This window comes from Strongylocentrotus purpuratus, unplaced genomic scaffold (assembly GCF_000002235.5).
Source record: "Strongylocentrotus purpuratus isolate Spur 01 unplaced genomic scaffold, Spur_5.0 spur5_scaffold_14, whole genome shotgun sequence".
Classification (NCBI taxonomy): domain Eukaryota; kingdom Metazoa; phylum Echinodermata; class Echinoidea; order Camarodonta; family Strongylocentrotidae; genus Strongylocentrotus; species Strongylocentrotus purpuratus.
The window spans coordinates 12,001,612-12,017,808 of NW_022145599.1; the positions used below are offsets into that span (position 1 = coordinate 12,001,612).

Here is a 16,197-nt window from a genome sequence, read left to right on the forward strand (position 1 = left end):
GCTGCTGGGCTTCACCATCAACCTGCGAAGTACAATTTTATTTTGAGATAACACACTCTCAACAGAGCATAGCTGTAGCTATCTCAGGTTTAGTATTCAATAACTGAAGAGCTTTGGGTTCTTCACCCGTTTTGATTAGCATATTTAAAATTTCCTATTCCTGAAGATGAGAATTAGTATACGTGCTGAAATCCCCCCCCCCCCCCCCACCAAACAAAATATTTAATTTAAAAAAAATGACATACAGTACACAACAATAGATAGATAGGTAGATAGATGGATAGATAGATGGATAGATAAATATGTACCGGTAGATAGAAAGATAAATAGAAACATGTATATATTTAGAGATAGATATATATATATATATATAGATAGAGAGAGCGAAAGAGAGAGAGAGAGAGAGAGAGAGAGAGAGAGAGAGAGATAGAGAGATTTAAATAAATAGATAGACAGATAGATAAATAGATAGACAGATAGAAAGATAGGTAAAATAGAAATTATAAATAAATAAACCAACAAATATTTTCACTTTGAAAACTGCTGAAAGTCACTCATAAAAAGAAAATGTTATATATACACTGATTGCCTCTTTTGATGATAGGGATATTTTATTCTTCTACAAGAATGACAGATTCTTATCAATTTAAAGTAAAATCCTGACTTAATATCAGATACTTCAACATATACAAAAATAATAAATCAATTTCAATGAATACAATGTTGATGTGGTAAATAATCAATTAACAAGTATCAAAGTAAATTTCCAAAACAGAAATTAACCTATTCTATTCTATTCCTCATATCAAAAAATAAAATCCAAAATAATTCTCTTCAATTTGGGTTGATACGAGTCAATGAACACAAAGGAGAGAAAATACAGCCCTAATTATGAAGTGGTTATTTAATCAAATATTTCAGATACTTAAGTACTTCATAAGAGAAATAATTGAAGTTGAAAATGCATATCAGAGATGTACCCAAAATCTATTACTTTGTTTTCACTACATACTAATCTTTAAAATGCTTTGGTATACTGAGCTAAATTAATTGCAGGCATCTTTGAAATATATAATATGGTTTAACACAGGAAGAATTCACATCCATAAATGGTTACAACACTTTAATAATGAATAATGCTTTTTTTCTAATCCTTTTCTATAATATATGCAGTAATATAAAATTACTGATTTTTTAGGCTTGATAAGTAGTCTGCAGGCACAGACCGTATTTGATATTGAACAAATATTGTTTAAAGATTTGGGCCTAGCCTTACTTTTGTCAGCCTCCGGCTGTATCAAATGACCCTAGATTTATTCACGTACAAAGTAAGAAATCACAAATTGTACAATATTTTGAGATACTATATCCTGTCTCATATTACAATGAAAATGAATATATATTTTGAAATACGAACCCCTGTCTGACTTTACATAGACAAACCATAGCACTGTAATGATTCCATGCATAGCACATTTACTACTAAGTAGCTTTATGTATGTCCTATCTATGAAAGTACTTTTTCATAGTCAAACATTTCTCAAATATCCTATAGTCAATTCTCATGCTTGCTTGGTACTTGATAAATTATCAAACTTAAAACTGGCCTATCGTCAACTGAAACTTTGTTCTTAAATATTATGAAGAGGCAAATATACCTAGGAAGCATTATCAAATTCATATTAGTAAAAACTGTTGCTGTGAGAGTGATGACACATTTACACAAATATTATCAATTATACAATTGTATCAAAATTAATGCTGCCATGTAGTTTCTTGTAAAATTCAATCAATTTGATCATTCTCTCACAATATCTCTGTATGCAATGAAATTTCTTGAACTTTATCATTTTGACATTATTTGCTTCAAATTATACTCTTTATATCTTGAGTTTCTAAAAAATTACTGGTTGCCCCTTAATTCTGAATTTTCATGTCCCATGTAAAAAAGTGGTTCTTTTTTTAATAAAACATTCTGATTTCAACTTATACCACATGCCAAAGTGCCCCCCCCTACCCATGATTAAAATAGAAAGCAACAGGAGCATATAGGTACCAAAAATATCCTCTTAACTCAATATTCTAGACAAAATATTGATTATAAATTCACAGCAGACACACACATTAAAGAGTTGATTGTAAATTAAACATCACACCTTTTTCATAGCAAAAATAGCAATCATATACAATTCTTTTCTTCATATTGTTTCGATATAACTATATTAAATTTGTATGTCTCTATAATGAAATGATCTAATATATATACTGAATCGATTCAAATTTGAACCTTCATTTTAAAGCTAATTGTAATTCATATTTAACAATCCATTGTTTGTACTTGTTCTGAATACATGCAAAACAGGAATCACACAACTGTCCATCTAACTTATTCAAAACTGAATACCGTAACAATCACAAATTGTTATTCAAAACGAAAATGTACAAAGTCTACCTTTAAACATAAATTTCAAAGTGAAGTAAATGTTCATCGTTTAAAGAAAAAAAATACAATTATTTTTTATACAATATTCAAAATATCAGGAGAAAGGTCACTTATACCTTTATATATGTAAGACACATTCTTGAAGTATGTAATTAAAATTGATACATCTAGCTTTTTGTAATTGAATAACACTTCATTGTGCAATATTTCATCATTCACATTTTTTAAATCACAGCATACCATTCACTATTTTACCTATCAGAATACAAATTAGAAACAAAAATATAACGTGAATACTATACTGTAATTTCAAAGTTCATTAGCCTGAATGCTAGTACTTAACACCTCAAAAATTAGCCAGCACTGTGCTTTTATTTATTACATCATCCAATTAGTAATCAAACCCAAATGATTATTTGTAATGGGCAACAATATTTCATAGGATACAAGTACTATGTCCATTAAATATATACACTTAAGTATCATTTAATAAAGGATAACCATTAGTGAAGCATAGAGAAGAAGACATGCATTGAGAAGACTAATTTCAACAAAGTTGGATACTAATACCTTTGAAGAATACGATAAACATTCAAATTAAAGATCTATATGACTGCAAATCCCCAAATGTATTACATGCAACATGTCAATTTAGACACAAGAGTGGATTATTAATTTTTCAACTCAATTTAGAATATAAATCATTAAATGATTCAAAATATGATATTAATCTGCAACTTTGAGCTACCGTTTTGTACCATAACCTATGAACCTATTGCTTTAACCAATGTGGAATGCAGAACCCATGTCTACTTGTATGATGGGCATATGGCAATTCTGGCTAAATTGCAAAGAATTTTTAATAAGAGGGCATGAACAAGATGAACTTGTATGGCAAAGAGGGATTATACAGGCAAGATACCCAGAGGAAAAAAAAAGATCAACCAAATGTAACGTGATAACTGCTTTTTATGTTAATGGTTATATATACTAGCACTATTTGTTACAAGTGTTACTTGCTACAGTTTGGCGTGTGTTAAACAACAAATCACCTGTCCTTCAGTGTTTATAGCGAATTAACCAAGTACATATAGTTATTTCTTGGTCGAGATTTAATGGCATTTTGATTTGCTTCTTTAAAGCAACAATATTAGAAGTATTACAGAGTTCTAACATCTTATTTGTACATACTTTCAAAAATCTAATTAATTTTTCCTTTGAATGTGCATAAATTGCAAGAGAAATAGTTTTTGAACAATTCATTGTGCTGCTAATATTATTGCAAGACAAGCAGTGATTATTTGACATATTGATGACTCCTTTGTTTTTTCATAAATTTATTGAAATATTTCAAGTTGAAAGGAAAGGCAACACCTCTGCTAACATATTATGTGTTACAGTATGAATACACCATTAGAATACCAATTAATTAAATAGAACTGCTAGTACTGTTTATTAGAGAACTCATGCAATGTGTGCACAATTTATGCTGAAAAGAAAGCAGAGGTATAGTTCTGCAGCACTTTTCACTGACTGTTCAGCAAATATTAAATAACTATCAAATCATTTCTTTGCAATTGAGGATATTCTGCCTCAGCTTAGTACTGTCCCACTTTCAGAGTACCGGAAAAAGTCTTATTTCATTAATCTCAGTTGCTCATAATCTCATATAATCACTAATAAAAGGAAAACATCATCACATAGTGCATGACCTTTATTTCATTTGCTCTATTTTGTGATGGTCAATTAGATTTGGCGGTAGTACTTTGTAATAACATACTGTTTTTCAAAGTCATGACAATATTAATTAAAGACAAGTAATATTTACAGCACAAAATTAATGTCCCCAACATTTATTTTGGCCGAGTTGAAGTAGTATTCCCTTTCCTGAATAATAATTACTGAATCACATTTGCACCAAAGATCAAAATAACAATATTTTCAAATAAAAAGAGAATTTGAATATTTTGGAAAGTCTTCTTTCTTTCTTTTTTGTAAACTGGGTGTCTCTTTCTCGAAATGTAACTATGAATCATACAACATTTGGCAGCAAAAAAGCAAATAAGAATATCCAATTGTCTTTTTTTATCAGATGATACTTTGTTAACTGAAAGATTCCTAGCATTTGATGAATACCTACAGAAAGAGATGAATACCAGATAAAATTGAATTTTTAACTCAGTTAGAAATTAATCCTTGACATTTCTAATTTCATTTTGTAAATCTTATGGCAAAAATAAAATTAGCATCAATCAAATTTGCATCAATAGCAGCTCCAGTACCTCTCCCTCCCTCAAACTAACACACACACATTGTAAGCTAAATAAAGTAAATCAGACATGTAGTTGGCAAATTTGTTAGAACATTAATCAACATAATTCATGTTCTTGCAATATACTCTGTACGCCGAGTACAAAAACCCTTCCTAATAATAAACTGGATTTTCCTCTGATAATTGACTACTGGTAGAATTAGAAATATTCATGTATACCAAAAATGCAAACCAAACAATATCTTTCAGATACGGTTCTACATTGTACTTCTACATAACAATTTATATGTACTGTACCACTAATAATAAAGTATTAAGCAAATATATTGGATTTTTTGTATATAAATCTCTTGTTGACTTTTCATGGTATAATATACTTTTTATGCATAATGTACATTTTGGTTTTGAAAGAAAGACACTGAATATAAACAAGTTTTATAATTCTTTACTGACATCTTCAAAAGAGCCAAACTCAACCGAGTCTGGGCTCTGCGATTGGACCACCACCGCATCCCCTCCATCATTGGACACCTCCACCTCTATGGTGCCGAATCCAAGTGTTAGACCAGGAGCCAGTCCAGATCCTTGATCTAGACCCGATACAGGGATATCGAGATCCAGGAGATTAGGTCCTGGACCGGAAGCAGGAGGTGCCATAGAGATGCCGTCATCCTTCGCCATCTTGCTGGAGCCGTTGGTTACCATGGTAACGTGGGATGCGGCATCTCCTGCATCCTCCCCATTCTCCTCCTTGAGGATCTTAATAGACTTCTTTTTCTTCCCTGATGTGACGGTCAGCATGGTCATGCCGTAGGACTTCTTGGCAGCAGCACTCACCTCTGCGTAGCCTTGAGGTGTAATCTCATGGTCGCCTACTGGAGGAACATCAGTAGACTCTTTTTCATGCTCTACACGATAAAAACAAAAACAAATGAGGGTAAGTGTCACAAATAACAACAATAAGTTGGTATCAAAGCAAATTGTTTTTGCATTTTGTGGTAGAACTAATCTTAAAAACACACATCTAGTAGAATTTTTACTTTGCTCCCTATCAGGATTATCCCACAACATGGGAAAGAAGAGAGGGGAGTACAGATAGACTATGAGAACTCTGCATTGTGAATGGACAATGAGAGAGAGAGAAAAAAAGAGAGAAAGAGAAAGAGAGAGAGAGAGAGAGAGAGAGAGAGAAAAAAAGAGAGAGAGAAAGTGAGAGAGAGTGAGAGAGAAAGAGAGAGAGAGGGGGGGGGGGGGAGAGAGAAAGACTATGTTTATGTAAACATCAATACAATGGAAGATTCATTCACTCATTGGTTTAGTTTCCAGTGATATGATTTTGCTACCTTTACTTGATGTGAGGAAAGATGTGTGTATAATCATTAAAAAAAACTTGATCCTACCTTTTAATGTTATAGCACTAAAGCTGTGAAGGTCTTTCTTGTCCTCTCCATTCTGTGCCAGCTGGTCAAAAGAGACCTCCTTCATGGCCGGACTCTCCACACCAACACCAAAGCTCACGGACGCCGCTGAGCTATCAAATGGATTTGAAGGTTGAGACAGATCACCAAACAAGTCTGAGGACGTCGAGTTCTGTCCACCAGGTGTTGGTGTCTCCCGAACAGAGGATAGATCACCTTCCGATGGAGTCCCGAATGATAGTCCCATGGAACTCTCAAACTCCCCAAACCCATTGTTCTCATGATCCCGACTGTCTTCCATAGACGTATCACCTGCGGACTCAACGGCCGAGACAAAGCCACTGGGTTCCGACGAAGTGCTACTACTGAAAGGGTTACTTGACATGGTGTTGAAAGACTCTGTGAACGTGACTGTGCTATCGTTCCCGTCTAAGAGACCGCCATCAGCTGTTTTGTACCCTCCGGCTGACACACTGGTGTCAATAGAAACTTGCATATTGGGTTGTTGAGATGATGGAAAGGGAGTACTGGCTTCGACAGGATTGACATCCTCTGACGAAAAGAAGTCTGGGGTATTCGGAGTGACCTCAGCACTCGGAACACTATCATCCAGTCCAAAAGACAGAGTATCAGTCTTTCTATCTCCTTGAGGTGTAGGAGTGTCAAAGGCATCCTCAAAGCTGAGTTCGTGAGTGCTGTCCCCTCCTGCAGGAGGTACCATGTTTGCTTGTGGTGTCGCTACGCTTGGTATGATTTCAGAAACAGTTTCGGTTTCCGGCATATTCGTAGGTGCTTCTTGTTCTGGTTCATCAAAAGAGATTTCAAAAGGCTGATTCTTTTCTTGTCCTTGTCCCTTCTTGGAAAGGTCGTCAAACAGCTGATCCTCATGATCAGTCTGGCCGAGTGATGGACCTGTCACATCCACGCTGACCACTTGCTGTGTCTGGTTCTGAGACATGTCACTGACCACTGACAAAGGATCCCCTTTAGCCACGCCAATGGACAGAGGATCCCCACCACCAATCTCAAGTGATATCTCCTGCTGCGGTGTTTCCTGGGAGGTCTCGCTGCATTCCGATGAACTCTGGTTGGCCATGGCCGGCTTGAGGGCGTTCCATTTTGTTTCGAAGTCTTCCATATGGAACCTATCTATGTTATTTTTCAGGTGAGTCAGGAGCTCATGGACTTCTTTGACTGTTGGTCTGGTGTCACTGTCCATCCAACAGAACATCATGATCTCAAACCTACAAACGAAGGAATAGACATTGTAGTGAAACATAGTCGGGTTCGCTTCCTCTGCTAAAGTTATTGCATATTAGAAACATGTTTAAACTTTATCCAGTGTGAGTATTCAGAGAGGATAACAATTTTTATTATAACATGGTTTTCTGAGATATCAATTTAAAGATAATTGGTCATTCAGGTATTTTTTGCAGTGAAGTAAAACGTTGTCACAATCCCAATTTCTTAAAACCTTCTATAGCAAGACCGTCCCAAAATCCTGATCAAAGAGAAAAACTTTGTGTTATAGAGTCCAATTGATTCTCAAGATGAGGCTCGTTGGTACCATAATGTTTGTTCTACCTAGCAACAGTTAATGTAATCAATTTGAATTCTGACTATTAAAATACAATTATTTGTAACAAGTGAATCCAATTATTTGTAACATGGCACTTTACAAAGATTTATGCATTAAAATTGATTACATTACGAACTAGATGGATGTTCGACTGCAAGCAGCCGAAAATGATGCCTCCGCCGTAGAGCGATTGTTCAAACCAAAACAGAAGCAATTTAAAAAATTCAATTGTGATTGTAATCCATTAACAGGTTCTCAGATTATCATGATTACAAGCTATTTTTCATAAACGTGTATAACCCTAAAATCTAATTAGTGCTTTGGCTCTGCAAGATACATACACGTCCCGATTTTGATAGTAATCCATCCGTCAGTATTGACAATGCTTTCACAAGCTATTTTTGCATACATAATGAGCCTCATGACCTTTGACCTTTGACCTCATGACCCCAAAATCTTATCAGTTCATTGGCTATGCAAGAACCATACACGACTCAAGATTGGCAGTAATCCATCAATCGGTTCTTGAGATAACGCGATCACAAGCTATTTTTGCATACATAATGAGCCCTCTGCATGACGTTTGACTTTGTGACCCCAAAATCTAATCAGTGCATAAGCTTTGCAAGATACATACATGACCCAATTTTAGCGGTAATCCATCGATGAGACGTACGGATGTATGGACAGACAGACAACCAGAAAACACAATAAAATGGCCTATTTCGGCAGAAAGCCTTGAAATGGAAGTCCTCCAGTCCTGGCCACCAAAGGCAGCACTCACCATCTTTCTGCATACTTGAGGTCCAGGTTGGGTTTGTCGAGCTTGATATCCTGGTCCATGACGACCTGCTTCAAGACTTGCTCGTCGCTCAGGTCGGGATAGGGTCTGTCCGCTGCAGTGGAGAGCTCCAGCATTATCACACCAAAGGACCTGATCGTGGGTTCAAGAGAAAAGATGGAACATTAGGAAAGAGAATTCACGATTGTCCATTAAGCTCAGCTGAGAGCTTCAGCATTATTACACCAAAGGACCTAATCGTGGGTTCAAAAGAAAAGACGGGACATTAGGAAAGAGAATTCATGATTATCCGTTGAGCTCAGTTGGGAGCTCTAGCTTTATCACACCAAAGGATCTGATTGTGGATTCAGGAGAAAAGATGGATTGTCAGGATCAAGAGAATTCACAATCAGATATGAGATACGCTGTACTTTATTCCGAATTTTTCTATAGTGTACACCAATCTTGTAGAGCCTTGTCTAAACAACTATGACTCTGGCAATGAGGAATATTGTCTTGAAAAAACAAATTTTATTTTTCTACAAATATTTGTCCAGTTTTGTGTCCATAAGATATAAATAAGAGAAATTATATTTCAACTTTCAAAGTCAAGTATATACATATTTTGAAACACATATACCTTTGTATGTCAAAGGGAGTTCTTGTGTAAAAGAGATTCAAAATCAGTTTTATTTGTCTGAACATAGCTCAGTCGATAGAGCAGTGGTCTCGTGATCCGGTGACCCGGTTCAAAACCAAGTCGATGCGCTAGTGCCCTTTGGTAAGGCATTAATCCTCATAACCAGGTCCCTCGGAGAGGACCTAAAGCCGTCGGCCGTCTGGTTGCTTACTTACAAGCATTTATGCTTTCTTAGCAGTCAGGTAAAATAACCACCACCACATTCATTCATACTGTACCTTAATTTTGTTCTCATGTATTTGGATGAACTCTACATGGTATTAAGTTTGCTTTATTTACAAACTCTCCTCCATCCAAAACTTGTCAAGTTGTTTGTGCTCCACAGCAGTTCCAACTTAGCTAGGATTGTCTTTGCAATAAAAATTCCCCATCTTCAAAGATTGGGAGCAGTCGTTCATCAGGGCCCCATTTCACAAAAATTGTCATCAATGACAAATGACAGTTTTTGTGAATTCCTTGTTTTTGATTGGTTATCAGCATATTTGTCACTGATTTTTACCATTTGTCATTGAAAAAAAGGCTTTGTGAAACCTGCAGACTCACCAGATATTTGATTTCTTGGTGATTTTCTTGGGTTTGATATCTTGACCTCTGATCTCCATGACCTCTGGTCCTAGCCACCTGATAGGCACTGCGTGACACTCGTCTTTAGTGATGTAATAGTCCTCCTGGAAACCCAAGCAAGGAAACAAAGGCATTAGATCTTACCACTACATGTTATATAGCATGAATCCTCTTAAACTTTTTACTAAAGAAAACACAACCGGACAAATAACAGATTCTTCTTCTCCATCTTCCCACAAGCTACATGTAGCTAGCTGATGTAAGCATGCACTAGACAATACTGAACTACTTGTAGAAGGAAAAAACCTTTTTCCTTTTTTCATTTGTGCTCTTTTGTAAAAGAACATTTGGGGAGAAACGTCAACTTGAATCTCTTGATACACTCTTCAATATTAAATGGCATAACATTACTACTCACTGTACAGCCTACAATTAATGTTGTAACATGTGGATGAATATTAGTATCTGCATCAACTCAAAATTTTATTTGATGATTCTGATGAGGCCTAACTTTGGTAATTGAGGTAGTTTAAAAAAACTCGTTCTCACTGAGTATATTGATACCATGGATGGAATGAATTTTTGATGAAGGGTGAAAACTTACAGGGTATTGTTCCAGAGCCAGTCCATAATCACCAATCTTGACTGATGCATCTGCACACACTTGACAGTTTCTTGCTGCAAAATCACTAGCGTGACGAAGGAAAGAGGTTCCACAAATAGAAATAGATGGCAAATATATAACAAATTCAAGGAATGTGTAGAAGAATATACAGATTTATGTAGACAAAAAATAAATATGACAGCAACATCTCCCTGTCCATATTAAAAACAATTTTTTTTCTTCTTCAGATTAAGAAAGAGATAATACTTGTTAACCATTTCAACACTCTTTAAATATACTGACATTTAAAAAGTTGTTATATTATTATGGATACCTACATTTTCAGGAGATCCAACCAAAATGTTTTTTCCTGCGACTGCAGTTATACAACAATTTCACAAGCAGGATAAGTATCTTTTGTGATAGATCTACGAGGTGAAAGGCCATCCTCCAACAACACTACCGCTCATCTTTAGGTGCTACTTACATATGAATGAAGTCGGCTTGATGGAGCCAGAGTAGCCCTGAGATGATATCATGAGCCATACGAAGCTGGACATCCTTCTGGGCCATCTGTGCCACCATGCCGCGGTTCTTGCGTAGGTAGTTCTTCAGGTCTCCCTATTGATCAAAGAAAAATGTCCAGAGAATTTAGAGTAAGCCAGGGACACAACAATATTTTTTTAAACCAGAGCCCAATGTCTTAAAAGAGGTCTGATCCAGATGCAGCGATCCATCAAACTCATGGATCCATATTCTACTATGTCAAATTAAACTTAATCCTGGGTCTACGATCGGTTTAACAAGGGACATGTTTGATCTCAGAAGATCTTTCTTGTGAGACCCAATTTTGAAGTTTACATACTGTGGTATAACCACAGTGCAACATAAGATTTAAATGAACTGTAGCTAAGCCTGGCTTCCAGGCAAATATGAAATAAATTTAAACCTTAAACATAAAAGTATTCTATCCAAACTTGTCATATCCATATGTTGATACAATAATGTACTTTGTAACTTAAGACTGTACATATAGTTTCATGGAATGGATTACATCCAATGCCAAGCTGGAATTGACAGACTTACATATGGAGCATACTCCAAGACGAGCAGAAGAGGTATGCTTTCAATGCATTGACCAAGTAGCATCAAGACGTTGGGATGATTTACTTCCCTAAAGAGAAAGAGAAAGATTGAAGCAAATAAACAAGATGTTAGGGATAGATGCCACAAGTATTAAAAATTCATGCAGATGGATATAAAAATGAGAGAAAGAAAGCGCGGAATCGTGCGCATATAAGAAAGATGTTTTTTTAGTGAAGGATAGAAAGATAAACTTGGGAGAAAGGTGGAGAGATAGATAGATACAGCAGAGAGTGTGGGTACAAACAGAAAGACAGAGGAGAGGATGAGAGATAGAAAGAGGGAGAGAAAGAGAGAAAAAGAGAGAGAGAGAGAGGAAAGGAGAGAGAAAGAGAAAGAGAGAGAGAGAGAGAGAGAGAGAGAGAGAGAGAGAGTAAGTAAGTTTGTCAAGCAGGTCAGTGTATATAGGTTTCAGATTCTCTTTCAGATAATGAAGTTAGATGAGCTACGGTAACAAAGAAACATGGGCGGGTGTGTGATAGGGTGCGTTTATCATCCCTTTTCTGGCCTAGAATCGGCGTTTTCAAATGTGTTTAAGGCAAATTTGCATGGAGATAAACGCAGACCTGTTTTCAAACATCTTTAGATAGGGGTATATTGGAATGCCAAAAATGGTGCGTTTTTATTGTGAGAATAAGCCAGAATTAAGTTTCTGAGAGATGATAAACGCAAAGCTGTTTTGAAACACAAATACATGTACATATCGGTCCTTCCCAGGCTAATTTCCGGCTCAAAGAAATAGCGCGCACCATGTGCTGTACCCTAGTTGACCTCCGAGCAACTCTCTGCTCCCGGGTCAAATGGCGCAAAGCAGTTGCGCAGAGACAAGACCTTGTAACAAGATGATAAACGCGACATCCCGCAAATCACGTTCGTATAGTGGGGTTTGATATGTATGTATAGAAACGCTGTTCCTGAGTGGGAAAAAAAGGTAAACGCACCCATAGTTTCATGATACTAAAACCCTCCCCTCATCAAGAAATGGCCTTAATATATGTATCATCTTTATTTAAATCACTTCTTTTCATTTTGTCCACACCACAGGGTCTTTCCTCATTCTAAAGTTGTTCTTGTTCCCAATGTAATCCCTCCACAGTCTATCAGGAATTACCTGTATGGTTGTACTTCTTGTAAGAAGAGGAGTTGTTCGTCTGGAGTAGAGGTGTCTCTGAGTTGTTTGATCACAACGCGTGTCTTACGCATCCCTGGGTGTAATCTATGTGCTTCACCTTGCAGCACCTACAGAATAATGGGAGAGAAATGTTGGACTGATCAATCATCGGGTAGACGCTGAATGATTAAATCATTATGTACATGTATTAGAAAGAGGACACAAATTTTCACAATTTTTCATATTAATATACTTATATTAATTAATCATTTCATTACCATACATGGTGCATTTCTTACAACAATCACCCACTAAATCCATTTTGTCTTAAATTTTACTGAGCCAATTTGTGCTCCTGATCGAGTGCTGCACAACTTTGCATGAACCTTGAGCATTGAGTAATGGCCACCCTAACAGCATATTCTAATTTGAAGTCAAAACATGAAGAAGATAAAAGAAAATAGACATGGCTTGGAATTTTAAAAAAAATTGGGAATAAAAATACAAAGATTTGTATATAAAGGGGCTTCTCAGCCCCCCCCCCTACCCCCTCCATTCGTAGGGGAAATTTGCTTCCTGAAATCCTACCTTGTACCTGCAAATATCAATTAAATTTTGGCTAGACATATATGCCTTTTAGTAAAATTTGGATAAAGTTACAAGTTGGGCATTTTTTCTACCCTTGAGAAATATTTAAAGAGGGAGAGAGAGAGATAGGGGTGGGGGAGGGGGGAGAAAACATGAAAACTGTAGCATCATAGTATCTGAATCTAACCTTTCCAAACCAGCCATTGCCGAGCTCATCCACATAGTTGAGTTGATCTCTTGGGAACACAAATCTGGGTGATTTCAGGTGCTTGAGTTCTCCATCTTGGTTACCTACATCACTGGACAGTGCTGTGCTCACCTGCAAAACATTCATATGATCCATCAATTAATCAACCTGTCAGTGGACGAGAACAATATTAACCCGTATTTTTGAAAGTTGACTAACTCTAGGCCAGGTTTTAACCTCAATCTGACAGTGCTGTGCTCACCTGTAAAACATTCATAATATCATCTATCACTCAACCAACTAATCATTGGTCGTTCACAATATTGGTCCATAATATTGACAGCCGTCTGACTAACTCTTGGTCATTTAAAACCTGCCTAACAAAGTGCAAACATTTAGTCCACCGATTTATGGAGTGCCAAATGGCAAACTCTACATCCTGTACAATACATCATAAGTTTGTAAATACATGAAAATATAAGAATTTATCATTTTCATTCATGACTAAATCAAATTTGATTACAATACACACTTACAGAAATTCATACAGAAATTGGGGGATTTGGCTTTCATAAATTAATGGTCTAATTTACATGTACAGGCCTGAATCAACTTGGGCAGCTTTCAGGAATGTTAGCAATTTCAACTGTCTCCTCAACAGGATTAAAAGTACTCAGACTATTATCTTTTGCGAGGTTGTAGTTAAAATAGTACATTTAAAGGGTTACATATAATAACATTTTAGACTGCATATGCTAGACCATGTAGGTATACATAGATGTATATATGCTGATTTACTGTAATAGATATATAAATTGCCTTCTCACTTTAATCTGAGGAGCATAGAATAAACAAGGCTAATATAAACAGTGAGCTGAGTCATTTTATCTTCTTTCCCTGTTCCATTTCATTCCCTTTTCATGTCTGACCTCCTGGGGGGCGTTTCACAAAACTTGTCATCAGTGACAAATGACAGTTGTTGTTATAAGCTACTGAAATCCTCCCTCCTGATTGGTTATCAGCAGATTTGTCACTGCTTTTTGTCATTTGTCATTGAGAGAAGGCTTTGTGAAACGGGTCCCTGGTGTTTACTCCCAAGGCTTGTTTCCTTGTTCACACCAAACAATACTCAATGTATAGGCTGATTTCCTGGTAAATGATATAAATGCTTCAAACAGTACGAGGACATATGTAAGTGGGAGTAAATGTCTAATAATGTGAAATGAATCCAAACAAACAAACAGAAGTATCTTCCTACTGACATTTCATTAGTCATAATTTTCCAGATCTCCTTCATTAAAAATAAAATCATTTTTTTTAAAAAATGCATTTTTGTTTTGTTACTTTAATTTCATCAGATGTGCTACCAGTACATGGGAAGATATGATTCAACATAAATTTCATGTGTGTTATTATTAAAGATATAGACCGGTAGTGGTGAAAATGCGGTTCAAGGGTATTGGGTGAAAAATATCCATTCAAAATTGTTTAAATATTGCCTTCAGAGGTTTAGATGGCAATACTTCAACCTAAATTTGCAAAAAAGCAGAAATATATGCCCAAATGTTCAATGTTAAAGTGCATTTATCCAGGCTGGATCGATATGATAATTTACCAAATATATCAATTAGTAGGCGGTTTCCCGGCAAAATTTGTATCATTATGTATTAGTCAAAGCATATTCTTTCACATGATTGGTAATAAGAGCTTCCATTTCATTTTTTGAGAGGGGGGCGTTTCCAAAACTGGTGTATATCTTTAAAGGGTAAAAAAAAAAATCTTTGGGGTATTTTTTCTGTTAAAACTCTCTTGCATTTTCAGTTTGGAAGTCATTCATCTCAGCATGGCAGATACGATACCAAATAATACATTACCTGTGGTAATCCATGGCTAGTCTGCAGCCTGGATGATAGGTCAGGCAGGGCCTCGATACTGACCGTCTCTGAGACCCCGCCCGGTGGGAAGGAAGGCGTGCTCTGTGTGGGTGGGCTGAAGTCTGCAAACCCATCGTTGGTATGACTCTGGTTGGGGTTCCGTTCTTCATACTCTACAGACTCCTCGTATTTCTAAAAGAATATTTAAAAAGATAGTAATAAAATGAAAATACTTGTTGATTTTATTCTGAATGCATCTTGCACTTCTTCTTTCCGTTGTGTCTATTACATACATGTACCATGTACAACATTTACATGTACATGTATGTGAACATGTTTATTAGTCATTGATGGAAGTATTTTCCAAACATTCATTTTTAAAGCAAGGTTTACACACTAAAAAGTCACCCCCTGAAAAAAAACTACAGTAAAAAATGATAAAATTATGGTACACATAGTAAATTAGTAATAATGCAAACAAAAAAATGAATTTGAGCAATTAAAGCACAATAACTTACAGTAGATATGGGTGGTGTACATGTACATTATGTTATATACCACATGCATTCTTTCTGAGAAGCTTAGTCATATTTATGCAAATATACATGTAATCAATTAATCATACAGCAGGGGGCTGCATTCATTGCATTGTCTGGTAGCCCATGACGAACAAATCTGCTATTCCCATCATAAACATTATGATCAAATTCCACATTATCATGATAATCTGGGTTTGGTAAACAAAGTGAAAGAAATTTGCCTCTAAATTCTGAGCAATGAAAGTATTAAGTTAAATAGACAAAAATCATTATTCAAAATGTGGAGGTTAATCGTAACAAGGGGTGATCAGCAAAGTATTATCTAAAAACCATGAAAATCTGATTTAACCCTATTCATAGGGGAAGCAGTGAAATATACTGTATGCACACATCG

General features: G+C 36.0%; 1 protein-coding gene across 3 annotated transcripts in view; it reads right to left on the reverse strand.

Moving 5' to 3' along the window:
• Positions 1-585: 585 nt before the first annotated feature.
• LOC577336 (probable serine/threonine-protein kinase DDB_G0278665) overlaps positions 586-16,197 on the reverse strand; it is a 31,919-nt gene continuing 16,307 nt past the window's right edge. For 2 of the 3 annotated variants that reach the window (XM_030984198.1, XM_777571.5), the window contains exons 4-13: positions 15,265-15,456; positions 13,391-13,522; positions 12,616-12,743; positions 11,448-11,535; positions 10,849-10,982; positions 10,362-10,446; positions 9,737-9,861; positions 8,497-8,646; positions 6,116-7,377; positions 586-5,623 (exon numbers count right to left, since the gene is read on the reverse strand). In XM_030984198.1, the coding sequence (XP_030840058.1) occupies positions 5,151-5,623; positions 6,116-7,377; positions 8,497-8,646; positions 9,737-9,861; positions 10,362-10,446; positions 10,849-10,982; positions 11,448-11,535; positions 12,616-12,743; positions 13,391-13,522; positions 15,265-15,456 (2,769 nt within the window). In that variant the 3' untranslated portion in view covers positions 586-5,150. The remainder of the gene's footprint in view (positions 5,624-6,115; positions 7,378-8,496; positions 8,647-9,736; positions 9,862-10,361; positions 10,447-10,848; positions 10,983-11,447; positions 11,536-12,615; positions 12,744-13,390; positions 13,523-15,264; positions 15,457-16,197) is intronic. The other variant, XM_030984199.1, reaches the window with a different exon arrangement.